The sequence below is a fragment of the Platalea leucorodia genome (assembly GCF_965183815.1).
Source record: "Platalea leucorodia genome assembly, chromosome: 11".
Classification (NCBI taxonomy): domain Eukaryota; kingdom Metazoa; phylum Chordata; class Aves; order Pelecaniformes; family Threskiornithidae; genus Platalea; species Platalea leucorodia.
In genome coordinates this window covers 22,196,586-22,214,225 of record NC_138833.1, presented here as the reverse complement: position 1 = coordinate 22,214,225, position 17,640 = coordinate 22,196,586, and the positions used below count along the sequence as shown (strand labels likewise).

At 48.5% G+C, this 17,640-nt stretch overlaps 1 protein-coding gene across 1 annotated transcript; it reads right to left on the bottom strand.

Annotated features, from left to right (window-relative positions):
- Window positions 1-2,636: 2,636 nt before the first annotated feature.
- DRD1 (dopamine receptor D1) lies at window positions 2,637-4,811 on the bottom strand (the record flags this gene model as incomplete). The annotated part of the gene is made up of 2 exons (XM_082324428.1): window positions 4,728-4,811; window positions 2,637-4,000 (listed from the first exon to the last, which is right to left on the bottom strand). The coding sequence occupies exon 2, from the start codon at window positions 3,990-3,992 to the stop codon at window positions 2,637-2,639; it is 1,356 nt and encodes a 451-aa protein (XP_082180554.1). The 5' UTR covers window positions 3,993-4,000; window positions 4,728-4,811.
- Between the last annotated feature and the right edge of the window lie 12,829 nt (window positions 4,812-17,640).

The window sequence follows — 17,640 nt, the reverse complement described above, 5'->3', positions numbered from 1 at the left end:
AGAAGTAAAATAATTCCTCAAAGGTACAGGAAAAAAAATCGGATATCAATACCACGCAAGGAAATTTTATGCAAGGAGCTCAGAAAGCCTGGAGGGAGGCACGGCTCCCCGCCGGCCGCCAGACCGGCGGCATCCCTGGGCAAGGGAAGGTCGCACCGACGGAGGGGGAGCTGGACATCCCCACGGCTCCTGCGCCGGCTCAGACCCCAGCTGCTGAATGGGTCATGCTGGGAACGCCTGAGACAGCAGCGACCACTCTCGCTTGCTTCTGCATTTCAAAACCAATCTGCTGACAGAGGCAAAAACAAAGCAGAGGGCTGGCACGAGCCGAGGGACGCGGCTGCACCCACCATCGCCTCGCTTCTGACACGATCCATTCTGTCCCAAAAAACAGGCACTAGCAGTGGGGCTGCATCAGGCTCTGGGAAGTATTCCATAGCTTGGGGGCGGGAAAAACACAAAGAAGAAAAAAAAGCAAGAATAAACGCATGCTATAAAGCAGGTTCCCTATTCTGTTACACCGCCGATTCAAAATCATTGAAATAAGAGTCCCCAGTAGGTCAAGCTTTACACATTTTAACTAGGCACATTAAAGCAGAGCGCGGTTGTTTCCAAACTGTGTTTACTGCTTTCAAATCCGAGTTTAGAGCAAGGTCTGAGAGTCTCTCGGTAGAGAGGACTTTCTCCTGCGTTGCTAACAATTCCCATCTGCCTCACGGGTGTGATCCCAGCTGAAGGCAAATGGAAAAAGAGGAACCGTCCTCGCCTTTAACACGATCAATACAACTGCCAAAACCCAGCGTGTATTTAATAAATGCAATGTAGATTGTTTGATTTGACCTTCTGTTCACAAAATAATTTTATTATATGTATGAAAGCAGCATACAGGCAATAAAATTATGAAAACATTCACAATACATAAATACACAGACCTGATGCAGGATGTATATAGTTCATTAGGCTTTAATTTTTTTTTCCTCTCAGTTCTCTTTTCCTGACAACACATTGTTTTGATATATGTTACGAAAAAGTTGCTCCAAAGGGTATTTTCTCCCATTCAGAAAACAAATAGCTTTCTTTGAACGCTGCTGAATATTAACACCCAGTGATCCTGTTGCTAACTCCACTGATTGCTTTTGGCATGACAAAGGGAAAGCGGCAGGGCAGGACAACGGAAAAGTAGCAGTTGTTTGAATTAAACATCGGCGACTTTTTTGGAGCTCACGGGACGGTTTTGAGGCGGGGGCTGCAGTTCCATCCGTATTTAGAAATGTCTTAATCCAAAATGGGGATGAGGCACTATTCCTTATTGAACGGACTATTGACGTGGTAATTACTAAAATGTAATGTCCTCCTGGTTGCCCAAGTAAAGCACCAGGTACCTCCCTGCGTAATCCTGACCGTGATACAGCAGCAGACAGACAGCATGATCCTGGTGGCACTGCTAGAACACAGATGATAACGAGGTTTGGCATGTTTACTACCATTATAACCAGTTGTGTTTGTTCAGAAAAGATATCCAAGACTTGAAATAAGAAAAGTCTGAGAAAGCTGTTTATCGTACATAAATACAAAACATTATATACTAAGAATTGTTATCTAAGAAGCTTTTCTTCTCAAATTGGGTTCTTCTTAAGGTTGTAGTCATATTTAAGGTATTTACAGATCCACAAACTTGACATTCTAGCAAAGTCTTTGTAACATGAAACTTTTTTTAAAAATAAATAGCAGCAATTTCTTTTATTTCTATAAGGGAAGAGAATTCACAACTCAGTCAACGCTGGTCCTATCTTTTGAAAGAAATCCCACTTCAAACAAAAAAAAAAAAAAGCCCACCGGCAAACGACCTCTACACAGCATCGGGTCTGTCGATTCCTTCATTTCTTGCTGAGCTGCTTAAGGTTCCTTCGCTCCCCTCACCGGCTCTCCCGACTATCAGAGCTTGTAATAAAGTGCTGACTGGTTGACTGGTCAAAATGCAGTTATGACACTCCAAAAATATCCCATGATTTAGACATCTTAAATAACATAAATAAAGCTAGATCTGTTATAACATATGAAAAATATCAATTTAAAACAATAAATAAATAAAACCAGTATCAACATATTACCTCCCAAAGCTTTAAAAATAACCATTCTCGTTATAAGGCTCAATTATTTGTCAGAAATAATTTTAAGAAGGCATCTACCTACCTTGACAACCCCTCAGTCTTTGATTAGGACCTGTTAACACCCACTATCACGAGACACAGCAATCTTTTAACTTCTAGGAAACATTAATCTTTAAATACTTAACATTTATCTTTTGCCTCATTTTAAGCTAGAGATTGGTTTCTCCGTGTGGAGAAGCAGCAGTATTTTCTTTCTCCCTGCACTGTATCTAAATTTGTAGATTTTCCTCAGTATGAACAGCACAGTTTAATATCCTTTTTTTAGCCAATTTTCAGCATCTCTTTCTGTCTATTGTTTTAAACATTAAATTTGCTTTGAATGCCAGGCAAATTAATTCTGGGCTTGGTGTGAATGTGTATTTCTCCCTAGAGCTTAGTTTCTTACTAAAAAATCTTGTACATCTTTTTTCTTTAAAAGATTATTACAATAGACACTATTAGGTCTTGCTGGGTAAACCCTCCTGTTCAGGTTTTATGCTGCCCATTTTGTGTAATGGGATTGATCTTTTCCAAAGAAACATCAGCTTCATAATCCAAGATACCCGACAGTGCTGGAGACATCTTCTCCAAGGTCTTAGATAGTTCACCTTCTTCTTCCTTTTTGAGAGGTTCTTCTTCCGGACAGATAATTGCATGTGGAATCAGATAAACCAGATTAGACTCTTTGGGGCTGGACCCTTTGGGCTCATGTTGGCTCGAAAAAACAACTGCTCCGTTATTGTTGATACTAACAGTCTCTATAGCGTTGCTGGACATAGGGCAGAGCCTGTAGCATCCTAGCAGGGTGGAAAACGCCTTGCGGAAATCAGCATTGAAGGCATAAATGATGGGGTTGAGGGAAGAATTAGCCCATCCAAACCAAACAAAAACATCAAAGGTGGTGGAATTAATGCAGAAAGCTTCTGCTCCCTTGGACGGCTGGGTAGGCTCGCAGAAGGGAATCATGCAGTTCAACACGAAAAACGGCAACCAGCAGCACACAAACACCCCCATGATCACCGACAAAGTCTTTAAAACCTTCGTTTCCCTCTTGAAGGACATTTTGAAGTTGCTCTCCGGTTGCTGGCAGTCCATGCTGCTTCTGTTGCCGCTCGTGTTCTGGCAGTTCTTGGCATGCACTGCTGCTCTCTCCAAAGCTGAGATGCGTCGTATTTGCTTCTGAGCAATCCGGTATATCCTCGTGTAAGTTACGATCATGATGGCCACAGGTATATAGAAGCTAATTAGAGAAGAGGAGATGGCATACATCCTGTTTAGGCTAGAATCACAGTTGTCCATGCTTATACCTTGTAAACTGGCATTTAGGTCCAAAAAGCTTGTGGTTGTAGCCTTGTGCCAGTTCAGCTGCACAGGGATGAAGGAAATCAGCACAGACAAAGTCCACGCCACGCTGATCATGATGAAGGCTGCCTTGGGCGTCATCTTCCTCTCGTACCTAAATGGGCTGGAGATGGCCCAGTATCTGTCCACGCTAATGACACAGAGATTTAAGATGGAGGCTGTTGAGCACATAATATCAAAGGCCACCCAGATGTTGCAAAATGAACCAAAAGGCCAGAAACCGGCGATCTCAGCCACAGCTTTCCACGGCATGACCAAAACTGCCACTAAGAGATCTGACACGGCCAAGGAGATGACAAAGAAGTTGGTCACCTTGGACCTGAGGTGGCGAAACCTAATGACGGCTGCACAGACCAGCGTGTTTCCCAGCAGCGTGGAGAGGATCAGCAGCGAGAGGAAGCAGCCCGTGAGGATCCGAAAGGAAGAGTCCCTTTCCACCAGCAACCCTTCCCCGTCCATAGTGGTGTCGTTCCAAGTCATAGTTTCTCCTGAGGGAAAATCATATCATGATTTTCATGACGACATCAGCTCCTCGCCTTGCAGAGATCAGAGACATCAGACGTCCATTAATTACTCATCACCAAAGAGACCAAAGGTCCTTTCTTACCGTCCCTTCGCCCCCGGACGGACTTCACCCACTTTGCATCTCCCTGAACACTGAAAGCTCTACCAGCAGGAGCTGAAAATGCACCAGTACAGTCCACCCTACAGACTGGTTTTTTAAGCAATCCCTTCAGAAACACACTGCACCACCCCGGCATGGAGCAGCCTAATTCAGACAGCTCACCTGCAAATGTCCTGCTGCTGTCCTCTGCAAATCCCCCCCACAGGCAGGAAAGCAATCACTTTTCCATGCTTGCCTGTATTCCCACTTAAATAGGCTATTGATCGAGTGTTTCCAGCGTCCATCGCACTAGCCCTTCACATTTACCGAAGCGTACTGTACGAGGTGCTTTTTCTCTAGTTTGGTTTCCTAAACGTCTTGCTGATGAAACACTCCATCCTTCCTCCTCGGTACACTCCTGTTACAACATGCATCGGTCCTCTGTTTCTGGGCAGCGTCAGAGAGCAATTCTTCACTTTGTTTCAAACTGTTTAAGTTTTACACTTCCGAGACAAAGAAAATAAACATACAGTAGGTGCGTTTTAAAGGTTTTCAGTAAGAAGTAGCTCAGGTTATTTAGTTTTATTTAAACGAGAAATGCTGGCTCCTACCTTTCACCTCTGCTTCTCTGTTTGCTCTGGGATGCAGGGCCGTCTCTCCTCCTCTTTTAGTTTTGGAATTGCATAGCAAATCTTACATACAAAACCAACACAGAAACACTGCATTGCATCGCGGGGGGGAGTGTGTTTTTTTCCCTGAAAGTGCAAATTGGCAGGGGAGAAGTAAAAACAGGAGCCGGCAGAGTTTGACCATGAGGATTAGTTTGCAAGGGAGCAGCAGGTCTGTGCTGCCGGACCGTGCGTGACGGACCCCGCCGGCGTGTGCCCAGCTACCTCCATCCCACGGTCCCTGCTGATCACTCTGCAAACTTTGTCGGCCGGATCGGTCCCCGTCGCACTTTGTACATCCCGTCGAAGCGGCACATCAGGGCAAATCATCCCAGGCAAAAGGCACAGTATTCCCAACACTGGCAAGAGCCGAAGACCGGTTCTTTCTTCTGTCGTTCACTGGAAGGAGAAAGAAGGGCGAGAGGAGGCGAAGGACCTGAGCGACCTCCCCTCGGCCACGACGCGGGCTTCCCGCAGCGGGTTCCTCTTCCAGCGGGGACAAGTCGCTTTAACGCTCCGCCGCCAGGTTATAGCTTTCCATAACCACCCGGGAATAATCCCACCTCCTGCTCAGCGGGGCTGCGCTCCAGGGATGGGGTCCAGCTTTTACCATGCTTTTTTTTTCCCTTTCTCAGAAAAGCGCAGGCGAAGGCAGCTCCTCACGCTCTCCCGCAGCCTGCCCCGGGCCGCGCATCCCCGGTACCGGCGGGTCCCGGTGGCAAAGGCTTCCTTCTGCCCGGGGCAGGGCTCGGCAGCATCGCCCCTCCAGGGAAGGTCTCTCTGCCCGGCGTCTCCTTCCTAAAGGATTCAAACAAGGGAAAGACAGGCGTGGAGGAACGCAGCGGGCAAAAAGCAACCCCCCTTCGCCTCCTCTAACATCTTCGGTCGGGCGTAGCTGCTTCTGGGCAGGCTCTCCCCGGTTTTTCTGCCTTCCTGGGGGAGAAAGGAGGCAAAGCCGGGCTCCCGGAGCGGCTGGCCCGGAGTTCAGCGCCCAGGGGATTACTTTGCCCCGTCCCGAGCTCCGGGACGCCCGGGGCGCTGCCAACCAGCCGAGTTCAATGAATTGATGCGGAAAGTGAGTACCGGCGCCTCACCTCGGGCTGGGCGATGCTCGGGAGGCGGGCTGCGGGCCCGGGCACCCCGCGGGAGCAGCCTCACCCCGGGGCGGGCTGGGGAGGGGGGGCCGGCCGGGACCCCCTCCCGGCGCAGCGGGGAAGCGGCGGCGGTGCTCCTCCCCGGTGCTCCCCGGTACTCCTCCTCCTCCTCCCCGGTGCTCCCCGCAGCGGGGAGGGCCGGGGCTGGCGGCGGGCTGCAGCCGGGGCACAGCACCGCTCCGCGCCGCCTCTCCGCCGCCCGACTCAGCCCCGCCGCGCCCGGCGCAGCCGCGGCCTCCGGGCTCCCTCTCCTGGGCGGCCGCGGCCCCGCGCCCCGCCGCGCCGCCCCGCGGAGGCGGCCGCCAGCCCCGCCGGGCCCAGGGCAGCCCCCGGGGCAGGGCCGGGCCCCGCCGCCCCCCGGGCCGGGCCCCGCCGCCAGAGCGGCTTGAACCCGGGGGAGGACGTGGAGGGGCCGGAGCGTGGCCAGAACGGGGCAGCGGGGCTGGGGCAGGGGCTGGAGCACAAGGCTGGGGAGGAGCGGCTGGGGGAGCTGGGGGGGCTCAGCCTGGAGAAGAGGAGGCTGAGGGGAGCCCTCCTCGCTCTCTGCAACGGCCTGAAAGGAGGCTGGAGCCCGGGGGGTCGGTCTCTGCTCCCCAGGAACAAGCGATGGGACGAGAGGGAACGGCCTCAAGCTGCGCCAGGGCAGGGTTGGGTTGGGTATGGGGAAAAACTTCTTCCCCCAAAGGGCTGTCAGGGCCTGGCCCAGGCTGCCCAGGGCAGGGGCTGAGTCCCCATCCCTGGGGGGATTTAAAAGCCGGGGAGATGTGGTGCTTAGGGACATGGGTGAGTGGTGGCCTTGGCAGTGCTGGGTTAACGGTTGGACTCCATGATCTTAAAGGTCTTTTCCAACCTAAAGGACTCTGTGGTAACACAAGCAAAGGGCTTCGTTATCCCTGCGCGTAGGCAGGGAGGGAACGGGGAGGAGGACCCCCAGCCCCGGTTCCCGGGGGTGCAGCCGCCCAGGGACCCGCGTCCTGACGGAGGTGAGGCGAGGGGACAGCAGAGGAACAACTGGCTCGGGCTCTTCGGACCCGCCGAGCCCCGGAGCGGGCACCCTGCGACGGCGGCGTTTGGGGCAGCTGCCTGTGTGTCTGCAGGGAAACCCACTGCCGTCCTTGCGCGCAAAAATCCGCCCCTCTTCAAACCGTGTCTTCTTTGCAAAAATCCCTCAAGTAAGCACCAAAACCAGAGCGCTTACATCTCAAACCCCTTCTTTCTCCAAAAGGGTTTTTCTTTCTTACCTTACCCACAATAGGCAACGACAGAAGATGACCATGCTGATTTGCAAGTTGCTACCTTTGTATAGGAATTTTTTTCAAAATAAAGAAGACAAAAGACATCACGGGGAGATTAAAACCTCCTTGAAGAAAAATAAGCTCAATAAGTTGTCAAGATGAATTTTGTAGGGTTCAGCATTAGTGAGGTTGCTTTTGTGCCATCTGTAGTTTTTCATAATGTCAGTTAAAGCAGATACAGTGCCAAGCCAGCCTTGACTAGCTAACTAAAACACTTCTTTTCCTTGCCCCCTCTCTTTCTCTTTTTTTTTTTTTAAACTGCTTCTCGGCAAGTTCTCATTCCCCCCTTCCTATTATCCTGTCCTTTAATCATCATTCATCCCTAGAGGAGGGTGAAAATAGACAAGAAAATGAATCCTGAGCTGTTTGGTAATAGAGATCTCTAATGAAACCCATTGTGAGTTTTCTTTTTCTATTTTCACGCTTTTTTTCTTTTTTCTCCTCCTCTTAAAGCCCAGCACAGGTGAGGTTTGCTGCGTGATGCTTACCTTCTGAAAAAGTATCGCGCTCCTGCCTTGCAGTAGAAACCCTGGGCTGAGGGGAACGTTGCCTGCGTAAGAAGTCACTGAGCACGTTTGATTTTATTTGTAACGACTTCGAGGGGCTCCCCCAGAATGGCTTCCTACCACAGCCATCCTGGATTATTCCAGGAGAAATCCCAGCTCCGGAGCACCCAAGCAGCGCGCTCCTCGAGGCGTGCTGGAGAGAAACGCTGCAGAAGAGAGAGCATTCTGCTCTCGGGCATCTGCTTATCAGCTCATCGAGCAAACTCATCTTTTCAGTTCATTTTTGCTAGGAGCAGCCTTTCCTGGGGAAGGGGCTGAATTCAGCGTTGGAAGACGCTAATGCTGCTCACAGGAGTGAGGGTTTAAAACTTGAATTGCAATCTGACATTAAAAAAAAAAAGCCTTTTATCTTCCTACTCACAGCAGCCTGTAAGAACCTCCCGATTTGTGCGTGTTTGGCAATTCAAGTATCTGTTTCAGAAGACAGAGCCCCTCTCCTGTCCCATCTCTGCGTCCGTGTGATCAGTTCAGGGATGAGCAGGAGGTCGGGCTCAGCCGAGCCCGTGCTGGTGGAGCAGAGCCCCTTCGGCAGCTACACAGGTCTCAGACACCAGCATCTCCTGCAGGGCACCCGGCCGTACTCGTTTGTCACTTCAGCTAATTTGTAAGCTTTTAAAACTTTCATGACTTAATAGTCATACCCAGACGTAGAACAAAAGTGAAATCCATTAAACCCCTGTTATTATTTAAGTCAATTCAGCGGCGGGATTAGGCAGCCGATTGACATGACGCTGGGAGCCAGCTACGCGAAGTAGAGGGTGAATTTTCCTTCTGCTGCTCTCTGGCTAACCTGCCTCCAGCCGGCGCGAGAAGGATCAGCTCTCGCCCAGGTCAGGACTTGCCTAAAGCCACCGTCAAGAGGACGAAGGTGCAGATGTTTCTTGGGGATTCAGAAACAAGCACAGAGCTTGTTTAATTCGCCCTGGGTACCCATATGAAACAGCCGCTTAATTTTGTTTAATGCTTTTCAATCACTACTGGCTGATGCTGGAATCAAAGCAATGCCCAGCGAAGGAAAGCTTTTGCGTCTCCATTACCACCCTGCGAGGCACCTGCTCCTCCCGGGAGACTCCGGTTGGAGAAAGTCCTGTTAAAAATATAAATAGAGTAGCGCCTTGATCCAAATGATCTTCATCCAAACAGTAATTAGCTACTGGAAGACCAAGTCAGAGTTGAACAAAGTCCAGATCTTGCATTCAGAGATAAACACGCTTTAATCTACAACCTAGCGCACACACTAGAGCTGGAGAAAGGCAGCTTAATTTACAAAATAATTTGTATGTGGATACAAATTGTACTCACATCACTCTCGGGATGACTTTTTGAGTCTTCGTGCATGGGATTTATTAAACATGAAATCAGCTGAGGCATGTTAGCAGAAATAATGTCTGAAGGAGCTGTCAGGTTTCTAAATAACTGGCTATACTAATAAGCCGAGATAACTTTAGCCTCAGTGTAACCTTCTCAGAAAAATCAAGGGTTCCTGGAAATCGAACAACAGCTATGAATTCTCTTAAAGATCAGTGAAGCACACTGGTTAAACTGATATTATCTCGTTGGGCATTCCACAGGGAAAACTGCAATAGTGAGTACAAAAGCACAGAGCAAAGAGTAGCAGCAGAAAAAGCTATTGCTTTGATGGTAAAAAAAAAAAAAAACCATCTCCAAGGATCTCAAGCTCATTCTTGAATGATAAAGATCCACCAGCAGGGAGAAAGGATCAGTGCGAGAAATGATTTCTAGTCCCCAAACACTGACGACAAGAGGCCTAAATATTCGGTATTGAGTGTGGGCGCTTTTGGTTTTGACGGTAGATTATAGGCATCTGCAGCTGGACCTTAGAGCCTGGGGGATTCAGTAGGACGGATCTCAAAAAGCACATCAGTGCCCTTGTGGATGTTGACTTTTGAATTATTTCCAACGGCAACCCGTGCACAAAGCAGGTCACCGGTGAAGAATGTGCAGAAGTCCGGACACTGACAGGGAAAAGGAGAATGAAAAAAGCTCAGAGAGGAACAACATTTATGAAAGTCTGAATTTAAATGACTCGTTTGAGGCAGCTAATTCAGGCAGCAGCGGAGCCGGACACAAGGGGTAATGCAAGGAGGGTGTAAATGGGAAGGATTTGCTGGGCAGTGCTCCTGGTTCCCGGGATCTGGAGCTCATGCGCTGGCTGCGGGGTGCTCCCAAGGCAGGACCCGGCACTGCTGCTCCCCTGGCATCTCCCCGCCCCGGTACATGGATGCTCAACTGTCGGAGCGCAGCCCCGGGGCCAGCGGGAGAGCCCACCTCCATCCCCGGGCCGCAGCAGACGAAGCCTGCAGAAAGGGTTTCTGCTCCGCGGGAGATCAGGCAGCAAACGCTCAAAAAGCAGCCTCGTGTCTGCAGGGCTCTGCAGGCACAAGCTTTGGGAGTGGTGGAAACCATAATCTGGTTGGTTGTAAAGGGAAAGGCGCGGCGTTCCCCTCCCGTCCCCGCTCCTGCTCAGAGCCCGTTCAGGCTCTGTTCCCCTTTCCTTCCCTCGCCGGTAATCCCTCTCTACATTTGCAGTGCAAACCCAGAGCAAAGCTGGTTTTTACCAAGCCTGTGGCCAGGGATCCGAGCAGAAGCTGTCATCTAAGCAGCCCCCAGCCTCCTGCCACGCAGGAGCCGTGGGTAATTTAAGCTCGGTGCGATGCTGCCAATAACCGTGTTATTTAATCGGCAGAGCTTATGCAGTGACTTTTTATGGGGTTTTTCCAGTTCCACCCACTCGCTCCCACGGGTCCAGAGAAAGCAAAGTTTTCCACAATGAACGCTTGGAGCGACCCTTCCTCTCGCGGCTCGACCCACTCCATCAAACCAGAGGCTGTTACTGGATCTTAAATCACCCTGGAAATCGCTCAAGCAGGGAAGCCTAAAATTTCCCCCCTTCTCTTTCTGGGATTTCCATCTGCCGCAGATACGGGGTAGGAGAGGGATTACTGCCCTGCCAGCACTTCCCTCCAGAGTGGGTAGAGAGCCAAACTGCAGAGGATGGTGAGAATAAATTATAGCTGAGAGGAGAGGAGAGCTCTAAGGAAAGAAAAACGCATCCTCCGACTGCCTCATCCCTGCGGCACGGCAGAACAGTGCCAGGAAATCCACAGCAAACCAACAAGACCCCTTCTTTAAAACCTAATCTACACCAACAAATACAAAATATCTCAAAATTGCTGATCATTTCACCGACAAATGTAGACAGTCAATGTACTGCTGAACTTTATATTCTAATCCGTGTATATAAAAACCCCACAGAGCTGATTGCTGAGGACCTGCTATATGAAATAGCACAGAAACTAGTAAACACAAAAATACAGACTGGGCCATCGCTTCCCAATTTATGCTTTATTTCCATATGCATAATTTTTTAATACTCTATAGCTTGCATTTTTTCTTTCACTCCACACTGGATGGACATTTTAGGCCCTCAGAAAAATTAAAGTTGAATATATGAATCAAAAGAAAAGTCACGGAAAAAATGACAGCACTTTTAATGTTAAAGTTGGCTTTGACATATTAATTAGTATCTCAGAAATGAAATAAAGCCAGTGATAGAGAATGATTCATTAGAATGAAATTAATCTGAGAAATAATTAATTCTGAGTGGATGGATAAAAAGAATACAAATGGATATATCAGCAGCAAAAGGCTTCACAGATGAGTGCTAGAGTGATTTCTAGCAACAGTGGATGAGACTGCAGATAATACAATTTTCTTAGCAGATGGCTTGGTAGGTGGCACTCTCCCCTCCTAAGCTGCTGTTACAGATTTACTCCCGAGCTGCGTGCCAGCATAAGATGGATCCTTCCCCATATTCCAGCCCCTGACTGACGGCTGGAGAAGAACTGTTTAACTTCTACCAGCAGGTTTCTGTGGTTTTCTGGTGCAGGACGCGTGAGGATGAAGAGTCTGCTTGGTACCGACTGGAGCCCCTTGCCTCCAAAGCTTAGTGGAGCAAGTGAGCAATAGTTTGCACTACAGTTGATTGGTTTTAAGTCCGTATTATTGGGATTATTGGACCAGATGATCCTTGAGGTCCCTTCCAACCTGGTATTCTATGATTCTATGATTATTGCACATCCAGTATGGTCAGGCTCCACAGCCCTTCCATCAGCAGGCTACAAATCCTTGATTTAAAGATAATTAAATGAATACTTACCAAAAAAACAGAAGCTGCTACTGCACAGAGCATCATTTGTTGCTCATAGTGAAGACCGACCCAGGCATTTCACGCCTGCGCCGCAGGGAGCCGCAGGAGCGGGCAGCTCTGCCAGGGACACCCGGCCAGGGCTCTCTGCAAGGGGGGCAGCCCCACCGTCCCCACGCAGGAGCGCAGCCGGTCCAGCTACGGTAGACAGGGTCAACCAGCAGTCCAGCGATGACCAGGCCGCTCCAGATGTCCCAGTCCTGGAGCTTTGCTGTCTCCGGCAGCATTCTTCCCTCTGCAGCTCCCCGGACAACCCTGCTGCCGTTGCGATGTCGCAGCTGGACCAAGCCAGGGTCTCACCTTCAGGTTCTGGGATTAAATTGTTCTTGGAGGCAAGATGCTGGTTGTCAGAGTCCTTACCAAATCACGCAGTCTGGGCTTGATGGCAGTCAGAAACATTCCGCCAAGTTAAATAAAACACTAGAACGATATTCCAAACAAAAATCCACACCAAGGTCTAAACTGCGGGCTGCGTCACTCCTCCTGCCATAACTTTCATTTGAACTTTTGAAAAACCCAGTGATCCGACTGGATTACCCCAAACTATGATATAATCCCAAATCCACTTTCACCCTAGCTCATCCGGATCTGTTTGCCTGTTCCAGCCTCCGTGGCTCTCCCACCACCTCAGGCAGGACCATTTCATCCCAGCAGCATAAGCAACCTCTCCCTCTTTGCAGCCTGCCTCGATGCCCTTGGCTTCTCCCTGCCCTGCGTGACGAAGAGCTGTTGCTGTGACAGTCTCTAACAGACGGTACTTTCCCAGGCTGGAACTGTTCCCTGAGTTTCATCACCCATTTGTCAAAATCTGTCTTAAGGTCAGGGGCCTTCCAAGTCAGCAAGTTCGCCCTGCTCCCTTCCCGCAAAGCTCGACTGCCCAGGGCTGGGCTTAGGGCACATTTGGGCTCCGCTCCACCAACACAGGCATCCAGGGTGAGCTGGTCCCCTCCATTTAGGAGAAGTTCAAATTAGGGATGTCTTCTAGGTCCAAGTCAGCTTTAGGGAAGGCTATTGGATCTGATCCTATCTACTTGCTGATTTTCTCCCGTGCTTTTCTCAGCGTTACTGTCTAAGAACTCCCCCCGGGTCTTTAGGAACGACAGGACGTACAGCTCAACCGGGATTCTTCCATTGCCTTCTTGCATTTTTCTACATCTTTTTAGGAATGTCACGTGCCTTTCTAGGATTTTCCTAGTGATCTCTGGGAATGTCCCCTCCAGCTTTCTAGGAATTTCCACCCAGCTTTCAGGGAATTTCATATTGCTTTTAGGAAACCTTCCCATTGCTTTCCAAGTATTTCTCTCACCTTACTAGGAACTTACATTTGCTTTCTAAGGATTTCCCGTGGCTTTCAGGAAATCCCTAACGCTCTTCTAGAAATTTTCCTGATGCTTTCTAGAAACTGTGCACTATTTATAGGATTTCCCTTCTGCTTTCCAGGAGTTCCCTTCTGCTCTTTAGAAACTTCCCACAGCTTTCTAGGAACTGTGCATTTCTTTCTAGGATTCCTCCATCGCTTTATAGCAATTCCTCCTTACTTTATAAGAAATTCCCTCCAGCCTTCTAGGAATTTGTAGCCAACTTTCTCGGAATTCACGTTTTGCTTTCCTGGAGTGCCCCCACAGCCTTCTAGGAATTCAATTCTGCTTTCTAAGAATTTCCCATCGTTTTCCAGGAGTTCCCTGTAGCTTTCTAGGAATTTCCCGTGGTCTTCTAGACATTTTCCGTACATATTTTTAATCGCTATTTTCAAAAGCCATTGGGAAGACTCAAGAGGTGATATCTGGTCCTTAGAGGATGATGCGAAAAAATTTGTCAGGCCTGGTTGAAGCAGTGGTGAGATCCTGTGGCTCTTCCCTGTGCCCTGCGGGGTGGTGCTGCACCTCCCCTTGCCCCCACGCTACATCCATCGCTGCGTGTTGCCATCCCAGACCCGTCCGCCTTGTCGAGTGTCTCGTGGCAGACAGTGGCTGGCACAGATGCTTCAGGGCACGAACGAGATATTTATAAAATAGCCACATCATAGAGGAAATGGCTGCCTAATCCTCTTGAAAGGCTGGTTTATCCCTTTAAATGTAGCTTTATGTCCCTTCTAAATGCAGATTGGCTTTTCATGTTCATTCCCTTCCAGTCTTATCTGATATAACGATGCATGTTTTTATCTAGATAAATAGGAAAATTGGGTATGAACCAATTTAGCTTGGCACAGTATAGCAGGAGTATCCTAAAACTGGGTTCAAATATTGCAGACAGAGCCAAAACCTTTAACTGATTTTGTAAGTAATCCTCTATCAGCTTATCTAAGGGTTTCATTACAACTTATATTGCCAACAAGTGTAGTGGTACTTCTCTGTTTGACCAAATTTCCCCAGATAATAATTTATTCATTATCAGCTGAAACTGGGAAAAGAGGGTGGTGGGTTTTGATCCGCTGACACAGACTCACGGAAATCCCTAGCTCATTTACAGAAACAACCTTTGAGCTTACGGGCGCCCCTCAGGCTGTACTGACGTCCCTTCCAGTCTGGGGTTTGGATTTTCTGCGGAAAATTAATGTATAGTAAGTCAGTAGACCATAGGAAATGCTGTATAGACGTGGTTCACCTCGCCCAGTATGCTGCTCCTGATAGGAAAACCCAGCACAAAGCCTCCACCTCCCATCGGGTGAGCGCGCATGAATAGTTCCCAGAAATGGTGCTGGGTTCTGGCAGAGCCCTGCTAACGGCCAGCCTGGTGCCAAGGCCAGGTCCCCACACCCCCTTCCAGAGCCAGCAGCTGAACACACCCCAGTTCCTTGCCCTGCACCTTCAGAGCCCTCACCGCACATCATTTCCCACCTGCTCTACAACTGCTTTTTTCATGGAGCAGAAAAGCCTTGAAACATCCCACGCTTGCCTTGGCTGCACTGGGTGTGAGCCAGGGTTGCGGAAAACCTGGTCCTGCAGTGCCACTTACTGGGCATTTATGTTAATAAAAGCAATGTGCAGCAGCTCTTCATTTTTCTTATTGATTCCCAGTGCCAATTTGAAATGGTAAAAAAACATAAAAAGCATTAATGTCCAATGTAAATATTACGAATACAGGAAAGCTTGGGAAAGCAAATACAGTACATTTCTTAGATGAGGCAGTAATTGTAGAGGAACAGAAATCCTCCTTTTCTGATCAGCGTAGGGAAGAATTTGCCCTGTAATAGTCCAGGAATTCTTCCAGGTGGAAACATGCAGATGGTTCAATTCATCCCTAGTTCAACAAATGCAGAGGACTGAATGTACATCTGGGGGTTTGCAGGAGTCTCACTAATGTATTCCTTGGGCAATAAGGCAACTGAGAGGAATGCTTCAACAGGAGCTGAGGTAGGGCTGATTTGATTAAGCACGTGCTTTCCGTATGTACCGTTAGTACTTGCACCGTAATTCAAGCAGTAAGATGCTACGCTGTGCGTGAACCTGTAAGAAAAGACATGCTTGAGCGTACAAATTGAGGGCTGACCAAGCTACATGGATCAGTCGCATAGGATGGTCTGTGAAGGAGTCTTTGTGGGGGACCAGGACTTTGGAAGATCAAATCCACATTATTTAGCTGCAGATCAATATGTTGAAAACCACCTTCTGGGGTCTGTCCCTCCCGACCCTCCAAGGCAGAGAGCCGGCGGGAGACCACGGCAGCCCCTCCAGTCACCCCCCGACCTGCCTGCTCGTGCAGGGCACCGACGGGACCCGTCCGCCAGGTCTCAACTCAGAATGGAAGCAGGATCGGGCCAAAACACACATCTGGATCTGGCAGCTGGCACATCCTCTCGGATTCTGCATTTTTTAATGCAGACAAAACCATTTTAGCGTGAAAATCAGTGCAGACAAAGAAACACAGGTAGCCAGAGATTAGATATGCCTTGTGAATACCCATATTCACCCATTTGCCTTCCAGTTTTGTGGCTCACGAGCAATTGTTGTTGGTTGGTCAGAGCCATCCCAAGACTCTCCAGGATTCATGGCAAAAAAATAGATTTGTTTCCCAGCAATGGGAGAAGCGACTAGTTTAGTGAAAGAGAAGTTATACAGCTGTTCAAAACCCTCTGCACTGAATATAGAGCAAATTATTAACTCGAGGAGTGAATGTGTCCGTAGCTGTCCATGTAGCGACTCCAAGAATGTAGGTATATTTTACATCACAGAGTCTGCAAGCAGAGTTTCTCTTGTGACGTGCAGAAAAGAGCACGTGTGGTTTTCAAGCAGATTTACGAGTTAGTATCTTTGGCATATAAGAAAATTATTAGAGGCAGAAGACATCGGTCCTCAGAATGTAAACCATACACCACAGTACCAGTTACACCCACCGGCAACTGGTTTGTTTCTGTGCACAACATCCAGCTGTCTCCATTTTCTGAAAGGTGTTTTCCCTGCTTGGCCATTGCAATCTTTTCAGCAACAAGCGTTAGGGCCAGATACCATCAAAGATGTATTCGGTTCTGGATCTGCCGGGGTCATGCAGACAGGGGGGCTGCCTGACAAGATTAAAAGAGCTAAAGGCGCTAGCAGGCAAGTACAGAAATTGTGAACAAACTTCGTTGTGCAAGAAAAATGCAGTGCGAGGGCATCAGTGCCAGTTTTAACTCTTTCATGAGGGAATCTCCCCTGGTATATTTGCACCTGTAACTGTGATATACATATATCTGTGAGACTGAAGTTGTGGAGCCACGGGGGAAACACATAGGTGGACGTCTGAGATTTGAGTGTCTGTTTCAGAAAGAAAGTTGAATCTTAACTTTTCACTGAAAATCATAAACTGAGTAGGCTCGCTAAAAGCTGAAAACGAACTCCAGTCTACACAATTATATTTTTATGGAAAAAAAAAACCCAATTTTTCACAGAAGTTCAGTTTTAACAGCAAAGATTTCACCAGTAAGTGTATGCCCGCAAATATTTAATACCTGGGGAGAGTTCTGGCTTTTTAATATAAAATTCCCATTTAGCATCCTGCAACAAGCAGTGCCAGGGAGGTCAGAGCTTGCCAGCCCCGTATTCGAGGTGTTTTAGAGCCAGATTGCTCTGCAGGCACAGCTCCCAGCCCTTCAGGGATGAGACCCGTGGACAGAGCAGCGTTGTTACAAAGGGAATTTTAACAGAAGAGCTTAGAGGAGCCGGGCTGGGTTACAGACAGTAGTTGCAATCGGCCCTCCGTGTGTTGGGACGTTATTCTGGCCCACCGAAGAGGTAAACTAGCACTGTTTGCAGGCTGTAAATGGGACGCAGTACCGCTGTATCTGATCCCGTTTTCCCCCATTCCCAGAAGACTCAGCATCAGTTGTGGGGTAAGACCAGCTCATGCGTTGCTGACTTATAACACTATCAATCAGACTTAAAGATTAATGTGCCGATTCTTGAAACGTGTGTTGGGAATCTAGCTTGTGCATCTGTCACCATGTTCATCAGCAAGCTGGGCTGGAGAAAGAACAGAAACAGTGTAAACGAGTATCCCTACTGTTTTTATTAATTCTCAAATGATTGCACATCAAACAGAGGAGCTATTGGATGCTACAAAGATAAAATGTGGATTGACCGTAATTACTAAAAGGAAAGAAATGCTCTGAAATCCATTCTCAGCCTTCCAACAAAA